General features: G+C 40.8%; 1 protein-coding gene across 8 annotated transcripts in view; it reads left to right on the forward strand.

Moving 5' to 3' along the window:
* ERC2 (ELKS/RAB6-interacting/CAST family member 2) overlaps positions 1-16,148 on the forward strand; it is a 980,761-nt gene that overhangs the window by 180,428 nt on the left and 784,185 nt on the right. For all 8 annotated transcript variants that reach the window (XM_024982903.2, XM_024982905.2, XM_059879783.1 and 5 more), the window contains 1 exon segment: positions 874-1,290. In XM_024982903.2, coding sequence (XP_024838671.1) covers positions 874-1,290 — 417 coding nt within the window.

A 16,148-nucleotide genomic window follows, 5' to 3' on the forward strand; every position in this document is an offset into this window, starting at 1 on the left:
TTTCCTTTTTTAAAATCATGTTTATCAAGCATCAGTGCTATAAATTCTATGTAGCTTATGGGTCTTAATAAGAAACTGATTTTCTTTTTTTCTTCTCTGTGAAGGTACTTTATGTTGATTAAGTTCTTTCTGTTAAATATCCTTTGCTTGCCCTGGACTTTTCTTTGTGTTGATTTTTGCTTCATTTTTCTTTCGTTTCTCATGCTGTTCAGTTACTGGATGCCAGAAGAACCAAGGTTTGTCCACTCTTTGCCGCTCGTTTGTTTGCTCTGTACAGCCTCACCTCCTTGTGTGTTTGAGTGTGTCTGTCTGTCTGTATTTGTCCCCTTTTGCTTGCAGATGCAGTAATCCTGTTTACTAAACCTGTTCACAGCTTTATTTGTAAAAATAAAGTCCTTGTTTATGTCTACTTGTAGTGGATGCAATCATTTTTATTTTTAAATGGACATACACTTACCACAGAAAGTGATGGATAGTAGAATAAAGAAACCTTAGGAAACAAGGAATACTGAGTCTGGAGCATTGTGGGTGTAAAGAAGGTGTGCTTGTGAAAGTTTCCCTCTAACCTTTCCACTCCTAAATTAAAACTCTGTAGATGTGTAATTTACCTTGTAACTGACACTAATACACCGTTTCTGTGTATGTGTACCTTTCTCTTAAGACATTCAGAAAGCATCATTGAATTAACTCCCCTTCTCCATGTGCTGTCCCTTGCTTCTGAAGTCACCTTGGAGAACCTAACAGCTGGCCCCTCTGGACCTCATGATTAACATTCCATCTTCATAGTGTGATAGCAGCAAATAGCATTTGGCATGTTCATTGACTTTTTTCCCCCCTTCTTTCTCCTCTCTTGCTCCGTCTTTCTCATCATAGCACCTTCAATTGACAATCCAGGCCCTTCAAGATGAGCTGCGAACCCAGAGAGACCTCAACCACCTCCTGCAGCAAGAGAGTGGCAACCGAGGAGCAGAGCACTTCACCATCGAACTGACGGAGGAGAACTTCCGGCGGCTCCAAGCTGAGCATGACAGGCAGGCTAAGGAGCTGTTCCTGTTGAGGAAGACCTTGGAGGAAATGGAGCTGAGAATTGAAACGCAGAAACAGACCCTCAATGCCCGAGACGAGTCAATTAAAAAGCTTCTTGAGATGTTGCAGAGTAAAGGTTTGCCGTCCAAAAGTCTTGAGGATGACAATGAACGGACACGTCGGATGGCAGAGGCTGAGTCTCAAGTCAGCCACTTGGAAGTGATTTTAGACCAGAAAGAGAAGGAAAACATACATCTTAGAGAGGTAAGGACATTCAGTTTATTTCTCTAAAGTTATATTTTACAAGTTAAAATATGTTAAATATGTTACCAAGTTATTATCACAGGTTGGACATTATCTATAGCCTTGACAAAATTCCCCTTGTCATCTGTTTTATAACCTTCCTGTCTACTTATCACCTTTAAACTGGAATTTGGCATTAGTCTTTTTTTTTTTTTTCCTCTGCCCACCACACGTGTGTTCCATTATTATTCAACACGTATTCAGGATCCAAGTGTGTGCAGCACACATCAACTCTAAGGTCGTTTACAGTTGCTTTCCTACAGATGGCCATTGTTTCAGGGTCTTTTAAATACAGTAGTGTTTAAGTTTTAGATATTTATTAAATATCCTCTTTTTAAAGGAGCAAAATGAATAGGTGATTAGCAAAACAATGAACTTAAATGCTTCATAGCTAAATTTGGTGTGGGATTGTTAGAAAGTAAAGCCTAAGGATATTTCTGGAAACAATGGAAAAATGTGCAGACCAATTTTGAACGTTTAGATAATCTTTGCCTACATTTACATTCATGTAGGACAGAGTGTTCCTGGTTTTCTGAGTGTGCATTTTGCACTTGGTGAATTAAATCATTTGAAGTTTCTCAGAGGCAGCCTCGCTGGCTTGCCACTACCATTGAATATTGGGATGCTCAGATATCTGAGAATATGCAGTTGGATAGATCTTAGAAAGAATGTGGGTGACCTCCAAGGTTTGGCATTTTTATAGCAGTTCCTTGCTACTGTGGTGGATGTGAATCTCAAAAGTACCGTGTAGGGAAAATAAAATGCTATGACAGACACAGATCTCACAGAAAACAGGAAGCAGTGAAATGGCATTAAGTATATTTTCAAAATATTCTGCAGCCATAAATAAAAATTCAAAAAGACGTTTGTTTTCAGACCAAACTAGATTTTTTGGCATTCTGTACCTTTTTGGATGGGCAGTCCTTCCAGTGAGTCATTTGTTTGATTGCTCAGAAAGCATGGCTTTCATGTTGGGACTTGGTATTGCAGCTGCTCCCAGTGGTTTTCTCTGATATTAGATTGTATTTGCTTACAACATTTGAGTAGACTTTTGTGTCTTTGGATTTAATATCCTCCATGCTTACTCTCCTTGGTTTTGTTCTCATGAGACCCTGTCTACATGTTTGGGAAGTCAGATTGCTTGGCTTCACATTAGATACTTAAAGATATGTTTTGTTGGGCCTGGTCTTCCCATTCCTATTCCAAGAGTGTGAACGTGGTGGGAAGACTTCTAAGATGGCCACTATATCCATACCTATTGGAATTCATATATTTATGTAATCTCCTCCCTTTGAGTTTAGGCTGAACCTAGTGACTTGATCCTGAATGATAGAATGACAAAGGTAGTGGGATGCCAATATTGCTTCTGTGACTAGATTACTAGTAATTACTAGATTAATAGATTACTAGTAAGACTGTCCCTTCCATGTTGTTCATACAGTCTGTTGCCATCTCATCTGGCATGCTTTGAAGCAAGTTGCCATGTGGCAGAGGCTTGTGTGGTAAGGAACCTCCAGGTAGTCTCCAGCTGACACTCAGTAAGGAATTGAGACCCTCACTCGAACAGCCACAAAGAACTGAGAACTGCCAACCATCACTTAGTAAGCTTGGAAGTGGATCTTTTCCAGTTGATTCTTTCAATGAGATAACAGTTTCTAGGCTGACAAGTTGATTGCAGCTTTCTGAGAGACTCAGCTGAGATGTGCTCAAATTCCTGTTCCACATAAACTGTGAGATAATAAATGTATGTTTTTAAGCTGCTGAATTTTGGGTGAATTAGTTTCTGCTCCACTGTATTAGCTATCTATTGCTGTATAAAGAATCTCTTCCTGGCTTGCACTATAGACTTTCCATTTAATTTACAGAGGGGAAGCAGTGATTACTGCCATGTTATTTCATGTAGAATGTCTGTGGATTTTGAATTTTGATTGTGTTATCTCAAAACTGTGGTTGGTAGATTGTTGTTGTTGTACAGTTGCTCAGTAGTGTCTGACTCTTTGAGACCCCATGGACTGCAGCATGCCAGGCTCCCTGTCCTTCACCATCTCCCAAAGCTTGTGCAAACTCATGTCCACTGAGTTGGTGATGCCATCCAACCATCTTGTCCTCTGTCATCCCCTTCTCTTCCTGCCTTCAGTTTTTTCTAGCATCGGGGTCTTCCCTGATGACCTTGAAAAGTTTAGTACATTGCTATAGTTTAAAAAAGGTGCTGCTTTATTTTGGGTGCCAAGGGGTCAAGTTTCCTGTACAGCAAGGCTGTGATACCAGAGAAATCCTCATCTGCAGCACTGACCATGTTGGGATCTTGGGTCAGGTAGTCAGTCTTCTCTTGATGGATTCTGCTCAATGGTAGTATTTAATGGTGCCTTGATGGTGGCTTGATTTTTTTAGGCTATCTATCTTCATTTAAATGAATCTAATGGGGTCGCAAAGAGTCGGACATGACTGAGCGACTGATCTGATCTGAAACACCGTTTGATTTATGTTTTATGGGATTAGTTGGTCCTTGTAATGATCTGGCCTGAATATATGTCATGCTTAAAACCTTAAACATTAGACCAAAAGCTCACAGGGAGTGGTACAGAAAATGCAGGCAATGCATCCAACTGTTTTCCTTGAGCGTCAGACCAAAGTCAGTGGATAACCCTTATCTTGGCTTATTAAGAACAGAGAAAAAAGTGTATGTTAAAAAAAAAAATTCTCATTTAAAACTTGGAGTTAAATAAGATTTTGAGGCCTGAAAGGACTTTGCCCAAGAGAAAGAGGTTACTGGTTTCTGAGAACCATTTAGTATATTTCCAGTAATTTTGGTAGTTTGAAATTGGTTTTGGTGGGAATATTGACACCATGGAAGTCAGCAAATGCTACTCTCAGGGTCTACTTCCCCTTTGGTGCCATCCCTGAGAGCCTGTTTACCAACACACCTCTGAATAAATGCCATAAAATGTTTACCTACTATACAGCAGGAAGAGGTAAGTTAAATAGTGCGAGAATTATGAATCCATTAACCACTCATGGTTTATCACATGTTTTTATAGCAACATCTGGATAGATGCATATGTGTTGGGCACTGTGAAGAATGCTTGACCTTGATTCGCAATTAATTCTCACAACCACCTTATTTGTTCATTCATCTATTCATCCATCCACCCATCCATTTTGTGACTACTTATTGAGGATCTGTTTGGGGATAGAGTAATGTTAACTGATAAAACTTGACTTCATGGTTATAATATTTTATTGGGGTGAAACAGCAGTTTAAAAAGTAGTTAGAAAAGTGTCAGGAGGAAAAGAAGAGGGTGAAGTACTAGGGAACTGAGTGGGGTCAACTTCACATTGGATAGTCAGGGAGGGCTTGTTGGAGGAGGTGACATTGTGAACTTCAGTGACAAAAAGGAACCAGCCATGTAAGGCTCTCAGAAAACTGTTCCAGTTAGATGGCAAGGCCCATGTCTAGGAGGTATGGTCATTTTCTGCTTTCCTCTTTTTGCCTGGGGAAACTGAAGAACAAGTGACATAAAAAATCTAGCCCAAGTTCCCACAGCTAACAAGCTGATATTTGAGTTAGGCTGCCTCCAAAGTCTCAGCTCTTACACCATTTCTTATATTCCTGTTCTAGAAGAATCTTTTCGAAAGGACACTCCACAGTACGGCCATTTTGTGGAATATTGATATATGTTTTGAGAGGAAAAGGGCTGCAGGGCTAAATGAACTTGGGAAAATGTTGAATTTCATAGAGCTTACAGCAATGATATCCAAGAAGAGGACTGGGGAAGGCAGAGCCTCTCAAATTGACTTGATTTGCTTTTCTCTTGTTGCACGGTTGTTCTTTGTAAAACAGTTTGGAAAAACACTGTGCTAGAAAATACAAATTGTGCTTTTAATTTGTGACCTATAAAATATGTAATAATGTACATATAATTTCCCACAGCCAAAAAACTGGGTAGTTTCCTCCATTGGTTATTCTAGAAGGCAGAGTTTATTGTAAGCTGTTTCCACATTCTCTACTGAGTTTTAGAATGTTTGTTCCCCTGTCAGGGTATTTTATTTTATTTTATTTTTTTTAGTGGAAAAATGTGGCTCACTGCTTTTGGTATTAAACCAGTAAGAATAACCCAGCTTGAAAAAAGAAGTCTCCTGACCTCTGTTAATTTAAATGAATCTGAAACAGGATTTAAAATGTACTTGAGATTTTAAGTTCAGTGTGTTCCCGATTCCCTTTTCATTTTGCACGATTTAACCCAGTTGGGGCTGAATGGTGTAATGCTGGGGAATGGAGTGTTAGTGGTTTTATGATTCATTCTCAGGCAGAGGTGTTGGACTTCATATAAACCTCATCTCCTAGAATGCTGGCCTCGTTTAGCCTATTGTTTCGGGAGGTTTAGAATTGGCAGGAGTCGCACACGGGCAGAGTCAGGTTGCTTTAGTGTCTCGTTGTCTTTCGGTGGTCTGGAAAAGGCTGAGGGTGAAACCACTTCTTTGCCTGGCAGGAAACAACAACACAAAGATTATGATCTCAGCTTATTTGGAAGACCAGAACTATTGCCCAAGAACTATAACCGACAGGCTAATGTGAGCTGAAGTATTGGCTCAAATACAAGCATTACTCACTAGTGTCGTCTGATGCTTTTGGATACAGGTTGATTTGATAAGACATTGTTTGATGTAGTAATAGTTTACCTTGTTCTCTAGCTTTTTCCACAGAGAACATACTGTTCCATATGAAGGTTTTAGTAATCAAACATCCAAAATACGACTGATCTCATTAAAGAAAAAGTGGGTTTGTGTGCTAGGATCCTCCTATATTCACACTCCTTAATGTTTTCTTGCCTGATCCTTAAGAGAGAGTTAGTAGTCTTTAGTTTAATTGTATTGTAAGATGTTTGAAGGGAAGGGGATATATGCTTCCCTTTTGAAGGGAAGGGATATATGCCATGCTTGTTGATTTCCTATACTAAAACCCTTGGGCAGCTTGCCTGTCTTTGAAAGTAAGGTGGAACACTGAAGTCGTTGGGAACCACAGTTGCTACTAACGCAGGATAAGTAAAGCCCTCAGGACATTGGGCCTGGGCTTCCCTCCATGCTCTTGGGGAAGGGGTGCAGGGAGGAAGAGGGCAAGGCAACATGAATTCTTGGTCTCCTCATTTATTTATCCAAGTTGTCCCTAGGCCAGCAGGAATCCACCAAGGCAAAGTCTGACCTAGAAGTTCTTGAGCTCATAAACCTTTTCCTAACAGCTCAAACCTCCCCTATGTAATCATTGCCGAAACTTCTAATCTCCACCCTAGTCCCCCCTCTCTCAACACCATATGGCCTCCTTCTCTTTAATACACACTTGTCTCTATTTGGGCTGGCTGAGCCACGATTTTGCTGTTGCAGGCATTTCTAATTTTGACTCTACAGATTATACATTTTATTTCTACCAAGAAAACTTATCACAGAAAGTATTCCCAAACGCAAGTGACCACGTAAACATAATATTTTACATTTTTTTGTGCAAGAGTTTTATATATATATATATATATATGTGTGTGTGTGTGTGTGTGTGTGTGTGTGTGTATACAGAACCTAACAATAGCTATTTTAATAAAGTACTTTTTAACCTAACCAATACATTCCATCAGTATTTCCAGGCCTCAAATATTGCCTGCAAGATGCTCAGTAAATATTTGGATGAGTAAAAAATAGTTTAATACCATGAGAGTTGCTCAGTGGTTTATTTTGTCAGTACTGGCAAAGTTTATAATGATTGTACAAGTGTCATATTCTTTTGTTTTCTGTATTGTCACTCTGTGTTTGGAATAGAGCAATAGTTTTGAGGGTAGTCTTAACTGGAAGTTTTAGTTTTTTAAAAATGTGTTGCATATCATTGGGCACATTTTGAACATCCATATGCAGGATGCTGTGGGAGCATCCATGGTAAGTATGTCAGGGATTCAGATGGGCAGTAAGAAACAGCTCACACTTTATTGAGGTTTATTCTGTGCCAGGGGCTGTACTAAGGGGAAACTCATCATAATCCCCATTATACAGATAAGGAAGCTGAGGCATAAAGAGGTAAGTAATTGTACTTTGTCATAGGTAAGTGTTGGAGCCAGGATCAGAACCTAGGAAATTTAGTTCCAGAATCTACATCTGTCACCACATACACTACTGCTTCTTGGGCTAGTGCATCAAGAGGATCTTGAATGGCACTTAAATGCTGTGCAGCTTAGAGGTAGGAGAGCTGACAGCTGGCTTCATCTATGGCAGAGCTGGAAGAATTTCACCACACCTGTGTGGTGGAGAAGGATGGTTGGAGAAAAGATAGCTCAGCCAAGCATTAGAAGAGGGCTTGGGGTACATGGAGTTTAGAGCAGCTGAAACTCCCTCTGTCAGGAGGGAAAGGAAATAAAACTGAACAGGAGGTTTGAGGTCATTTCACTGAGGGCTCTGAGCATGTGACACAGGAAGTTGGTCTTTACCTGGTAGGCTCTGGGCAGCCTTGGAAACATTGTCCCTGGAGAATGGCATGATCAAAAAAGATTAAGTGCTAATTGATAGTGGATTAGATAGGGAGAGAATAAAGAGATGGAGATAAGTTAGAAGGATACTGTCATTCAGATGACCAAGAATCTGGATCCTGGTGGTGGCCAAGAAGTTGAAGGTCAAGGTCATCCCCATCTGCAGGCAGGACTTTGAAACTCAGGAACTGAGTACTAGGAGCGTGAGGAGCAGACAACCACTGTGGGCCTTGGTGTAGGCGGTGGTGGGCCAGATGGCAGGAGAGAATTGTCAGTAGGAGGAGCTGGGGCTGAGAAGAGACTTTGGACATATAAGAGTTTGATGGCATCCTGGTGGAGTTGTCCAACCAAGGACGAGAATGTGACTGAGGAAATGATCGTGAAGTTCTGCCCAAGATGCACAAGGTACTTCTGACTCCTGGTCACATTTTATTGTAGTTGCTTTCACACACACTTCAGTGTCTGTGACCACTGAGCTCCCAGTTTGTATGATTTTTCTAAAGGCCGCATTGTCACTTACTATTATTATTACTTAGGAGAAGACTCTAGGAACTGCATACTTCTTCATGCTTCTTTTCTCAAAAAAGCACTTAATTTTGAATATGGTATCTTTTGAGATTACATGGACTTTTCATTGGCTGATGCCTACTTGATACAGATTTCCTTTGTTCTCACTGAGTTCTGTTTTCTCCAGGCATTTAAATCAGGATAGATCCCAATGAAGAATCTTTGCAGAAAAGTACTCTTTCTGGACCTTGCTAACAACACATCTGAAAGCAGGGTTTCATAACCTTTACCCTCACATTTCTGATGACATAGGAAGTCTGTTTAGCAGCATTTGCCTTGTCTTTAAATTCTAATACATTCTTTAAATTTGAACACTGCATGCTAATTTGAAATGGTCCAGGCTTTACCCCATATTGATTTTAATGAGTGTAATTTGTTGCTTTTTACAGTAACAGAGACTTGTGGAGCCCCAAAGAGTCATTAGGCACAAGGCATATTGCAACCTGCTGAGAAGAGAAAGTGGCAGGGTGGAGAGCATGTGGTGAGGTAGTGGGGAGAAGTCAGGACATTTTGCTGGGAGATGCTGATTACTGTCTTCATTGCCCTGTCCTCTTGCTCTGCCTTGTGTGTGACTGCTTTCTGAAATGTAGACCTAATAGTTTATTGTCATCATTTGGTGAAACAGTGTACCACAAATAAAACCTCACTGGTGAGAAAGTTCTTGAAGCAGCAGTAATGCAGATATTTGAGTGTGTATCTCAAATTGCAGCAATGGGAAGTTGCTCAGCTGTAACAAAGTCCTGTGTGTCTTGGATGAGAATATTAGCTAATACCTTATATGTGGATGAGGCTTCATAGTTTGTAGAACACATTCCATTTTAATGATTTCCTCTGATGTACCTGGTAACCCTCTGAGGAAACTGAGGCTCAGAGAGATTAAGAAGTGATGACAGGTAACATTCACTGAGCACTCATAAGCTAATCACTTTTCAAGGAGTGCCGTTTGTGCCTCCCAACAATACTCCTGGGTAGGTGGTGGTTTCCTGCCTCTCAGATGAGAAGGCCAAGGCCCAAATGGGTGGTGTGTCTCTTCCAGGTTCTCAGAGCAAGTAGTGATGGGCCTAAAATTAAAACTGGGCCTTCTGGTTCCAGGCGTCTGTCCCTAATCACTCATGGTTGCTGCCAGGGATTTCACCCTGAAATCTCTGAATAGACTAGAGACTAGAATCCTCATCTTCTGACTTCTTGCTCAGGGATATTTTCTCTGTAAAGGCAAAAAAGGAAAAAAATACAAAATGCTCGTGCTCTCTTTTTTTTTCCCCCTTAGCTACATCTTATCAGGTCCTGTTGAATTGGGGATTGTAAATCTGTGAGGTCAGTAAGCAGATTAGACAGTGTCATGTAGGAGGCACCACCAGGGCTAGGCCTCTTCAGTCCATTTGTGGCTCATGAAAAGGAAAGTACTTGCTTAAGATAAGCATGGTTCTGCACATGTAGGTGCTCCATGAATTCCCAGGGAAGAGGTGGAGTTTTATGGCAGAGAATAAGGGAAAATGGTGGGGGGATGCTTAGAATTAGACCTTCCCATTTCATTTGTTCAAAGTTAGCCTTCTTTTTCAACTTTTTTGCTTATCATTATTACCTCATTGCCTAAAAGAAACAATTTCCCTCTTCAAACTGACTTTACTTTTTATCTAGTTTTTATTAGGTATTGTGGGCTTGTTTCTTTGTCAATTGTGAGACATTAAAATGGCATTTACAACCTCCTAATAAGTGCTCCATTTCATTGCTCTTCTACTTGGATAGATTTGGTGAAGCAAAACTACTTTCCTATCCACCTGTCTCTGTTGAAAGGGATAGCTTTATTTTTGTTTCCTGTTTGGTGTACAGGTTGAAGGATGTCTTAAATGCTTTGGATAGAATGTTAAAGAAGGCAGTGAGATTGGTTGCTGGTTGATTCCTCTGAGTGGCTTATAGCAGCTGTAAAGAATGAAATAAACCCTCTTTACTAAAGTAAAAATATAATTATATATGAACTGTTTGTAGAAAAAGAAAAAAGAAAGATGAGTGAGACCTTATAGTGATAAAGAGTCACTATTTACTTAGAATAAGAGTTGCAAGTTATAGTGTGTGGCACAGATGTGGCCAACCACCTGCTTTTTATGGCCTGGGAGCTAAGAGTGGTTTTACCTGTTTAAATAGTTACATTTGAAATGGTTATGTAAGTACCTGTGTAACATCCTCTATTTTGCCTGTGACCCTCAAAGCCTGCAATATTAACTGGTTGGCCCTTTAAGAAAAAGTGTTGTGATTATTGTTGTTCAGTCGCTAAAGTCATGTCTGACTTTCAATCCATGAACTGCAGCACTCCAGGCTTCCCTGTCCTTCAGTGTCTCCCTGAGTTTGCTCAAACTTATGTCCATTGAGTCAGTGATTCCATCCAACCGTCTCATCCTGTCACTCCCGTCTCCTCTTGCACTCAGATTTTCACAGCATCAGAGTCTTTTCCAATGAGTTGGCTCTTCACATTAGGTGGCCACAATATTGGAGCTTCAGCTTCAGGAAAAAAGTGGAGATTCCTAATTTCTATAATAGGTAAACAGATTTTGAATCAAGATATTTGGTTAAAAAATATATGCATTAATTATATGTAGAGTGTAAAAATCTTACTACTTTTATGTATAACTTTTTGAGTTTTTTAAAAAGAGGAAGACAAGGTTTTTTTCATTTCTGTACATTTTTCTTTTATAATTATTAGATCGGTGATTTTGATCTCCAGAATTATAGTACATTGTATATTGCCAGTTATCACAAAAATCTGCAGCTCTTTTAGTAATGGTGGATGTTGGTAAGGTAACTTGTGTGGATTAAAAAGGGACTTTGTGTGAAGTATTCACAAACCTAGAAAGTACCAGAAAAATGGAGATTGCCATTGAAACTCCATTAGAATTAGGAATTTCTGACCTAACTAAAACACAGGCTTCCAGTTTGTACTTCTCTTATGTTTTTAAAAATAGTGTGTTTATTGATATTTTTTTGCTGCTGCTGCTGCTAAGTCGCTTCAGTCGTGTCCGACCCTGTGTGACCCCATAGACAGCAGCCCACCAGGCTCCGCCGTCCCTGGGATTCTCCAGGCAAGAACACTGGAGTGGGTTGCCATTTCCTTCTCCAATGCATGAAAGTGAAAAGTGAAAGTGAAGTCACTCTGCTGCTGCTGCTGCTAAGTCGCTTCAGTCGTGTCCAACTCTATGCAACCCCATAGACGGCAGCCCACCAGGCATCCCCATCCCTGGGATTCTCCAGGCAAGAGTACTGGAGTGGGGTGCCATTGCCTTCTCCTAAAAAAAAAAAAAAAAAAGTTACTTACAGTAATTTTTGATGTGCTGTACAATTGCTTGGGCTTCCCAGGTGGCCCAAGTGGTAAAGAACCTACCTGCCACTGAAGGAGACGTGGGTTTGATCCCTGGGTTGGGAGGGTCCACTGGAGGAGGAAGTGGCAACCCAGCCCAGTATTGTTGCCTGGGAAATTCCATGGACAGAGGAGCCTGGTGGACCACAGTTCGTGGGGTCACAAAGAATCAGAAGACTGAGCACACTTGCACCATAATTGCTAGGTTTTCCTACGGGAAGTATTTGTATTTAGGTGAAGCCTAGGACCTGGTCAGAATGACAACTGAGAAATCCCCTTACTGTCCTTGGTCCTTCCTTCAGCACCCAGGGCAATCAGGTCTCTTTTGGTGATGTTTGGTTGTGTGAATTGGGTTGCCAGTTGTTTGAACATTTTTAGTGATGAGAGAAGACTCTGCCTATTAATGGAATTTTGCTTCATTGGTATAGGCCAGGGTTTCTCAGTTTTAGCGTTATTGACTTGGAGGAGGATAATGTCTTGTGGTGGGGACAGTCCTGTGCAATTTTAGGATATTTAACAGCATTCTGGACCTCTATCCACGACATGCAAGTAGTACCTTTCCCCTTTGCCCAGTTGTGACAATTAAAACAGCCCCACACATTGCAAAATATCCTCTGGGGACCAAAGTCACCTGGGTTGTGAACTCTGGTGTAGAGTGATTGACACCTCCTTCTGGTAGTTAGCCTGCGGACATGGCAAAGACAGTAATTATCAGCCCCACCTGTTTGAAATTCTGTTTTACTGAGGAAGGGCAACCCAGATGAAGATATTTCTTGGCCCAAAGATTGACCTCAGGGGATAGAACTAGGAAACATACGTGCTGAGGGGAGGTGGGAGTTTAAGCCTGAAAAAAACCAGAGGTGTGTTTGTGTATTTGTGTGTGTGTGTGTATAGGAGAGAAAGAGTGAAGCGTTCTGTGAGTCCCCCTCTCTCCTTCCGTCTGAGAAAAGGCAGCAGAGAAATCTTAAGGATTTGGGGGCGGTGTTTGGTCTGAGATGCCACCTGGGAAGGTTGGGACTTTGTGAAAATTAGAGACATTTGATTCTCAGAAGGTAATAAAGATGTATCTGAGAAGACACGTGACCTCACTTTTTGACTACTGAACTCTCACTATTAATTGGCAGTTTTGTTTTACAATAAATGTTGTCATCTTTGCTTTCCCCCAAATGGCCTATGAGTCTCCTTTTCTGTTTTTTAAATAAACATTCCTCTGCATGAACCACTGTCCACCCCTACCCCCACCCCAGCTCCACCAAACTTCAGAACAATTTTGAAGTGTGGTGGTTTTATCACGTGGAAATGTAATACAGATGTTCAGAATTACCTTTTCTTTCTCCTCTTTAAAACATCATGGCCACACATGCTTTGCTGTAAGTACTATTTAGCGTTTTATTATTACTATTAAAATATCTTGCCTCAGGCAGAGTCCCAGTAAATCTCAAGTAAAGGCAAATTTTAAAATAGCAGTATTTATGCATATCACACTAAAAATCTGAACTCAAGTTTGGCTTTTTATGCAACTGAAATATTTATTTTTTGACCCACTTAACCAAGTCCTCTAGTTTACCCTCTTCCTAACTGTAAAACTTTGTTCAGACTGTAGAATTTTGTTCACTAACCTTCCTGCTTTCCCCAGTTTTCTCTAGGGTTTTTTCTCTAGGATTTCTTGAGTTTTTCTCTTTATTCTGCATGTATCTTTGAACTCAGTCTGATCACTTAATGAACTTTGAGAGGATTTGGACTTCCAGCATGAATTAGTGCGTGTTTTTTTAAAACTTATTAATGGTGGGAAGTTCTCTTCTCACAGACAGTCCCACAGACATGTGGCCGAGTTTCTGTGCTGTTCAAATGCTGCATGCTGGGGCCGTGTCATATAGAAAGGAAATGCTGATCAACACCCGATGCATCCCCCATTCAGAAACCTGTTGTTCAGTCGCTAAGTCGTGTCCGACTCTTTGAGACCCCCATGGTTCCTCTGTCCATGGGATTTCCCAGGCAAGAATACTGGAGTGGATTGCTGTTTTCTGCTCAAATTCAGAAACCGATTGACAGAGATTAGCTGCCTCTCCAACTTTAACTTCTTTGGGGTTTATTAGTGCCGCTTTCTTTTTATATTTCTTGGCATGACTTAAACATATTTCTCTAAATGGTTGCTATAAAGAAAACCTCTTTCAATTCAATCACTTGAACCTGGAATCAAGAGCTCCCTTACCAGTATGTACACTTTTATTAAGATAGCATAATATAATTGTGGAAAAATTTTAAGTGATAGACAGTTGTATTTAAAAATTAAGGCATATACTCTTCTGGAGATTTTTAATAGCTATCTTTGCATATATTATTTGTTAATTAAAAAGTGGAATCATACTGTGCACATTATAAATGTGCTGAAAATTAATCCTGATTTAAACAAGTGATCTTTTTTAAGGCTTTGTTTTTTCTGTGCTTGGCCAAATAGCAATGCATTGCAAGGTATTTTCTTTTAAAGGATAGTGGAGAGCTTTGTCATTCTAGCAGGGTCCATACAGCAAGGAAGAGGCAAAACCTGATTGTGTCTTAAACAGTAGAAATAATACCCACTTAGGGTGGGTCTCGGAGAAGGCAGTGGCACCCCACTCCAGTACTCTTGCATGGAAAATCCCATGGACCGAGGAGCCTGGTGGGCTACAGTCCATGAGGTCGCTAAGAGTCGGACACAATTGAGTGACTTCACTTTCACTTTTCACTTTCATGCGTTGGAGAAGGAAATGGCAACCCACTCCAGTGTTCTTGCCTGGAGAATTCCAGGGATGGGGGAGCCTGGTGGGCTACTGTCCATGGGGTCGCACAGAGTCGGACATGACTGAAGCAACTTAGCAGCAGCAGCAGCAGCAGCAGCAGGGTGGGTCTTCTGCCTTACTTTCATGATACCCAGTGGTGTTACTGCCAATTGTTTCTTTGCAGTACTTTCATGATGCAAGTCAAGGATTAGATGATTTTAAGGACTCAACCTTTGACTGTTTTATAAGAATGTTGCCTAATGTTTTATAATAATCTTGGCCAATTCCACACTGGTGACTGGAGACACCTTAAAAATCTGCCAGGTGCTAACCTCATTAGGTATCCTCAGGATGCTTTTTGAGCAACTGTTACAGAGTGATCATGGGAGTCTAGTGAAGACTGGAGAATGCTTGTGCTGAGTGGGGACTGTGACCTGTGATGACACAGGGTTCTCCAGAGAACAGGAAAGCTTTTTGGAAAATGTATTCCCTTTTCCCTCTTTTCCAGGCTGTAGCTATCTCTGTGTGCTGGTTTCTTGCTTTGTTGCCTTACAAACACAGATGTGCTACTTCTTGCACAGAGAACTGAAGGAGAACGGTCCAAAATGACCACATTTTCTGAAATCACAGCAGCCTTCCAAGAAATCTGTGTGGCACTGACCGAGAGTTATCATGTGGAAAGAGGAAGGTTCAAGGAATCTCATCTTGGGAGGTCCTGGCAGGGTGTTAATAGCATTAATGATCACGGGCATCACCGCTGCTGTTACATGGAAGGCTCTCCTCTCTCGGTGCCAGCCCAGAGCTCAGTGCTTTGCTAAGTTACTCCTCAGTGCTACCCTGTGAGGTGTGGGTGCTGGGGAGCTAAGTAACCTGCTTAAGATCTCACATGAGACCTGACCTCAGAAATGAGAATCATTGTATTATCTCAGTTCAGTTCAGTTCAGTTCAGTCGCTCAGACATGTCCGACTCTTTGCGACCCCATTATCTACTGCTCTGTATAAAGTCGAAGTAACTTCTAGTCGTTTCTTCCCATCCAGTTCCTCTCCTTCTCCCTGATTTGTTTTCTTTGAAACTTTGCATTTCCATTTAGATTTTTCATCTGGTTTCTATTATGACTTTATTTAAAATCTTATCCTGTCTCTTCATATGTTGATTTCTTTCGCTTTTATTTTGACCTCACTTCTTTTTTTCCCTTTGTGTTTTCGTCTGTGTTATTTTATGGGGTTAATTGTCTTTGTTGTCTGCTACTTTGTTGTCTAGCAGCAGTTCTGGGCTTTTCCAAGAGGCCTAAGAATGCTAGTGAAACTTATAGGACACCTCTGGCAGTTTTAATATAATTGTAATCAGCAGTTTTCTCCACCCCCTGCAAAACCTTCTCATCTACCTGTGAGTTTATTCTTTGGTCTCCAGTGAAGTGACCTATGTAAAGCACTTTCCACAGGGCTTGGTTCGACAAATGCCATTTATGTTTCCTTGAGGAAAAGTGAGGAGGGGGATGAGTTACATTCGCATCAGTTGGTTTCCTTGTAAAGCAAATCCATGCTCCCTTTTCAAAACATTGATTTCTTTCTTTCTTAAGAATCAAACCTTGCCTGGTGGCATTTTATAGGTCACTTGTTTGGGCACAGGCATTTGTACTG

The sequence above is a fragment of the Bos taurus genome, chromosome 22 (assembly GCF_002263795.3).
Source record: "Bos taurus isolate L1 Dominette 01449 registration number 42190680 breed Hereford chromosome 22, ARS-UCD2.0, whole genome shotgun sequence".
In the NCBI taxonomy this organism is placed as follows: Eukaryota; Metazoa; Chordata; class Mammalia; order Artiodactyla; family Bovidae; genus Bos; species Bos taurus.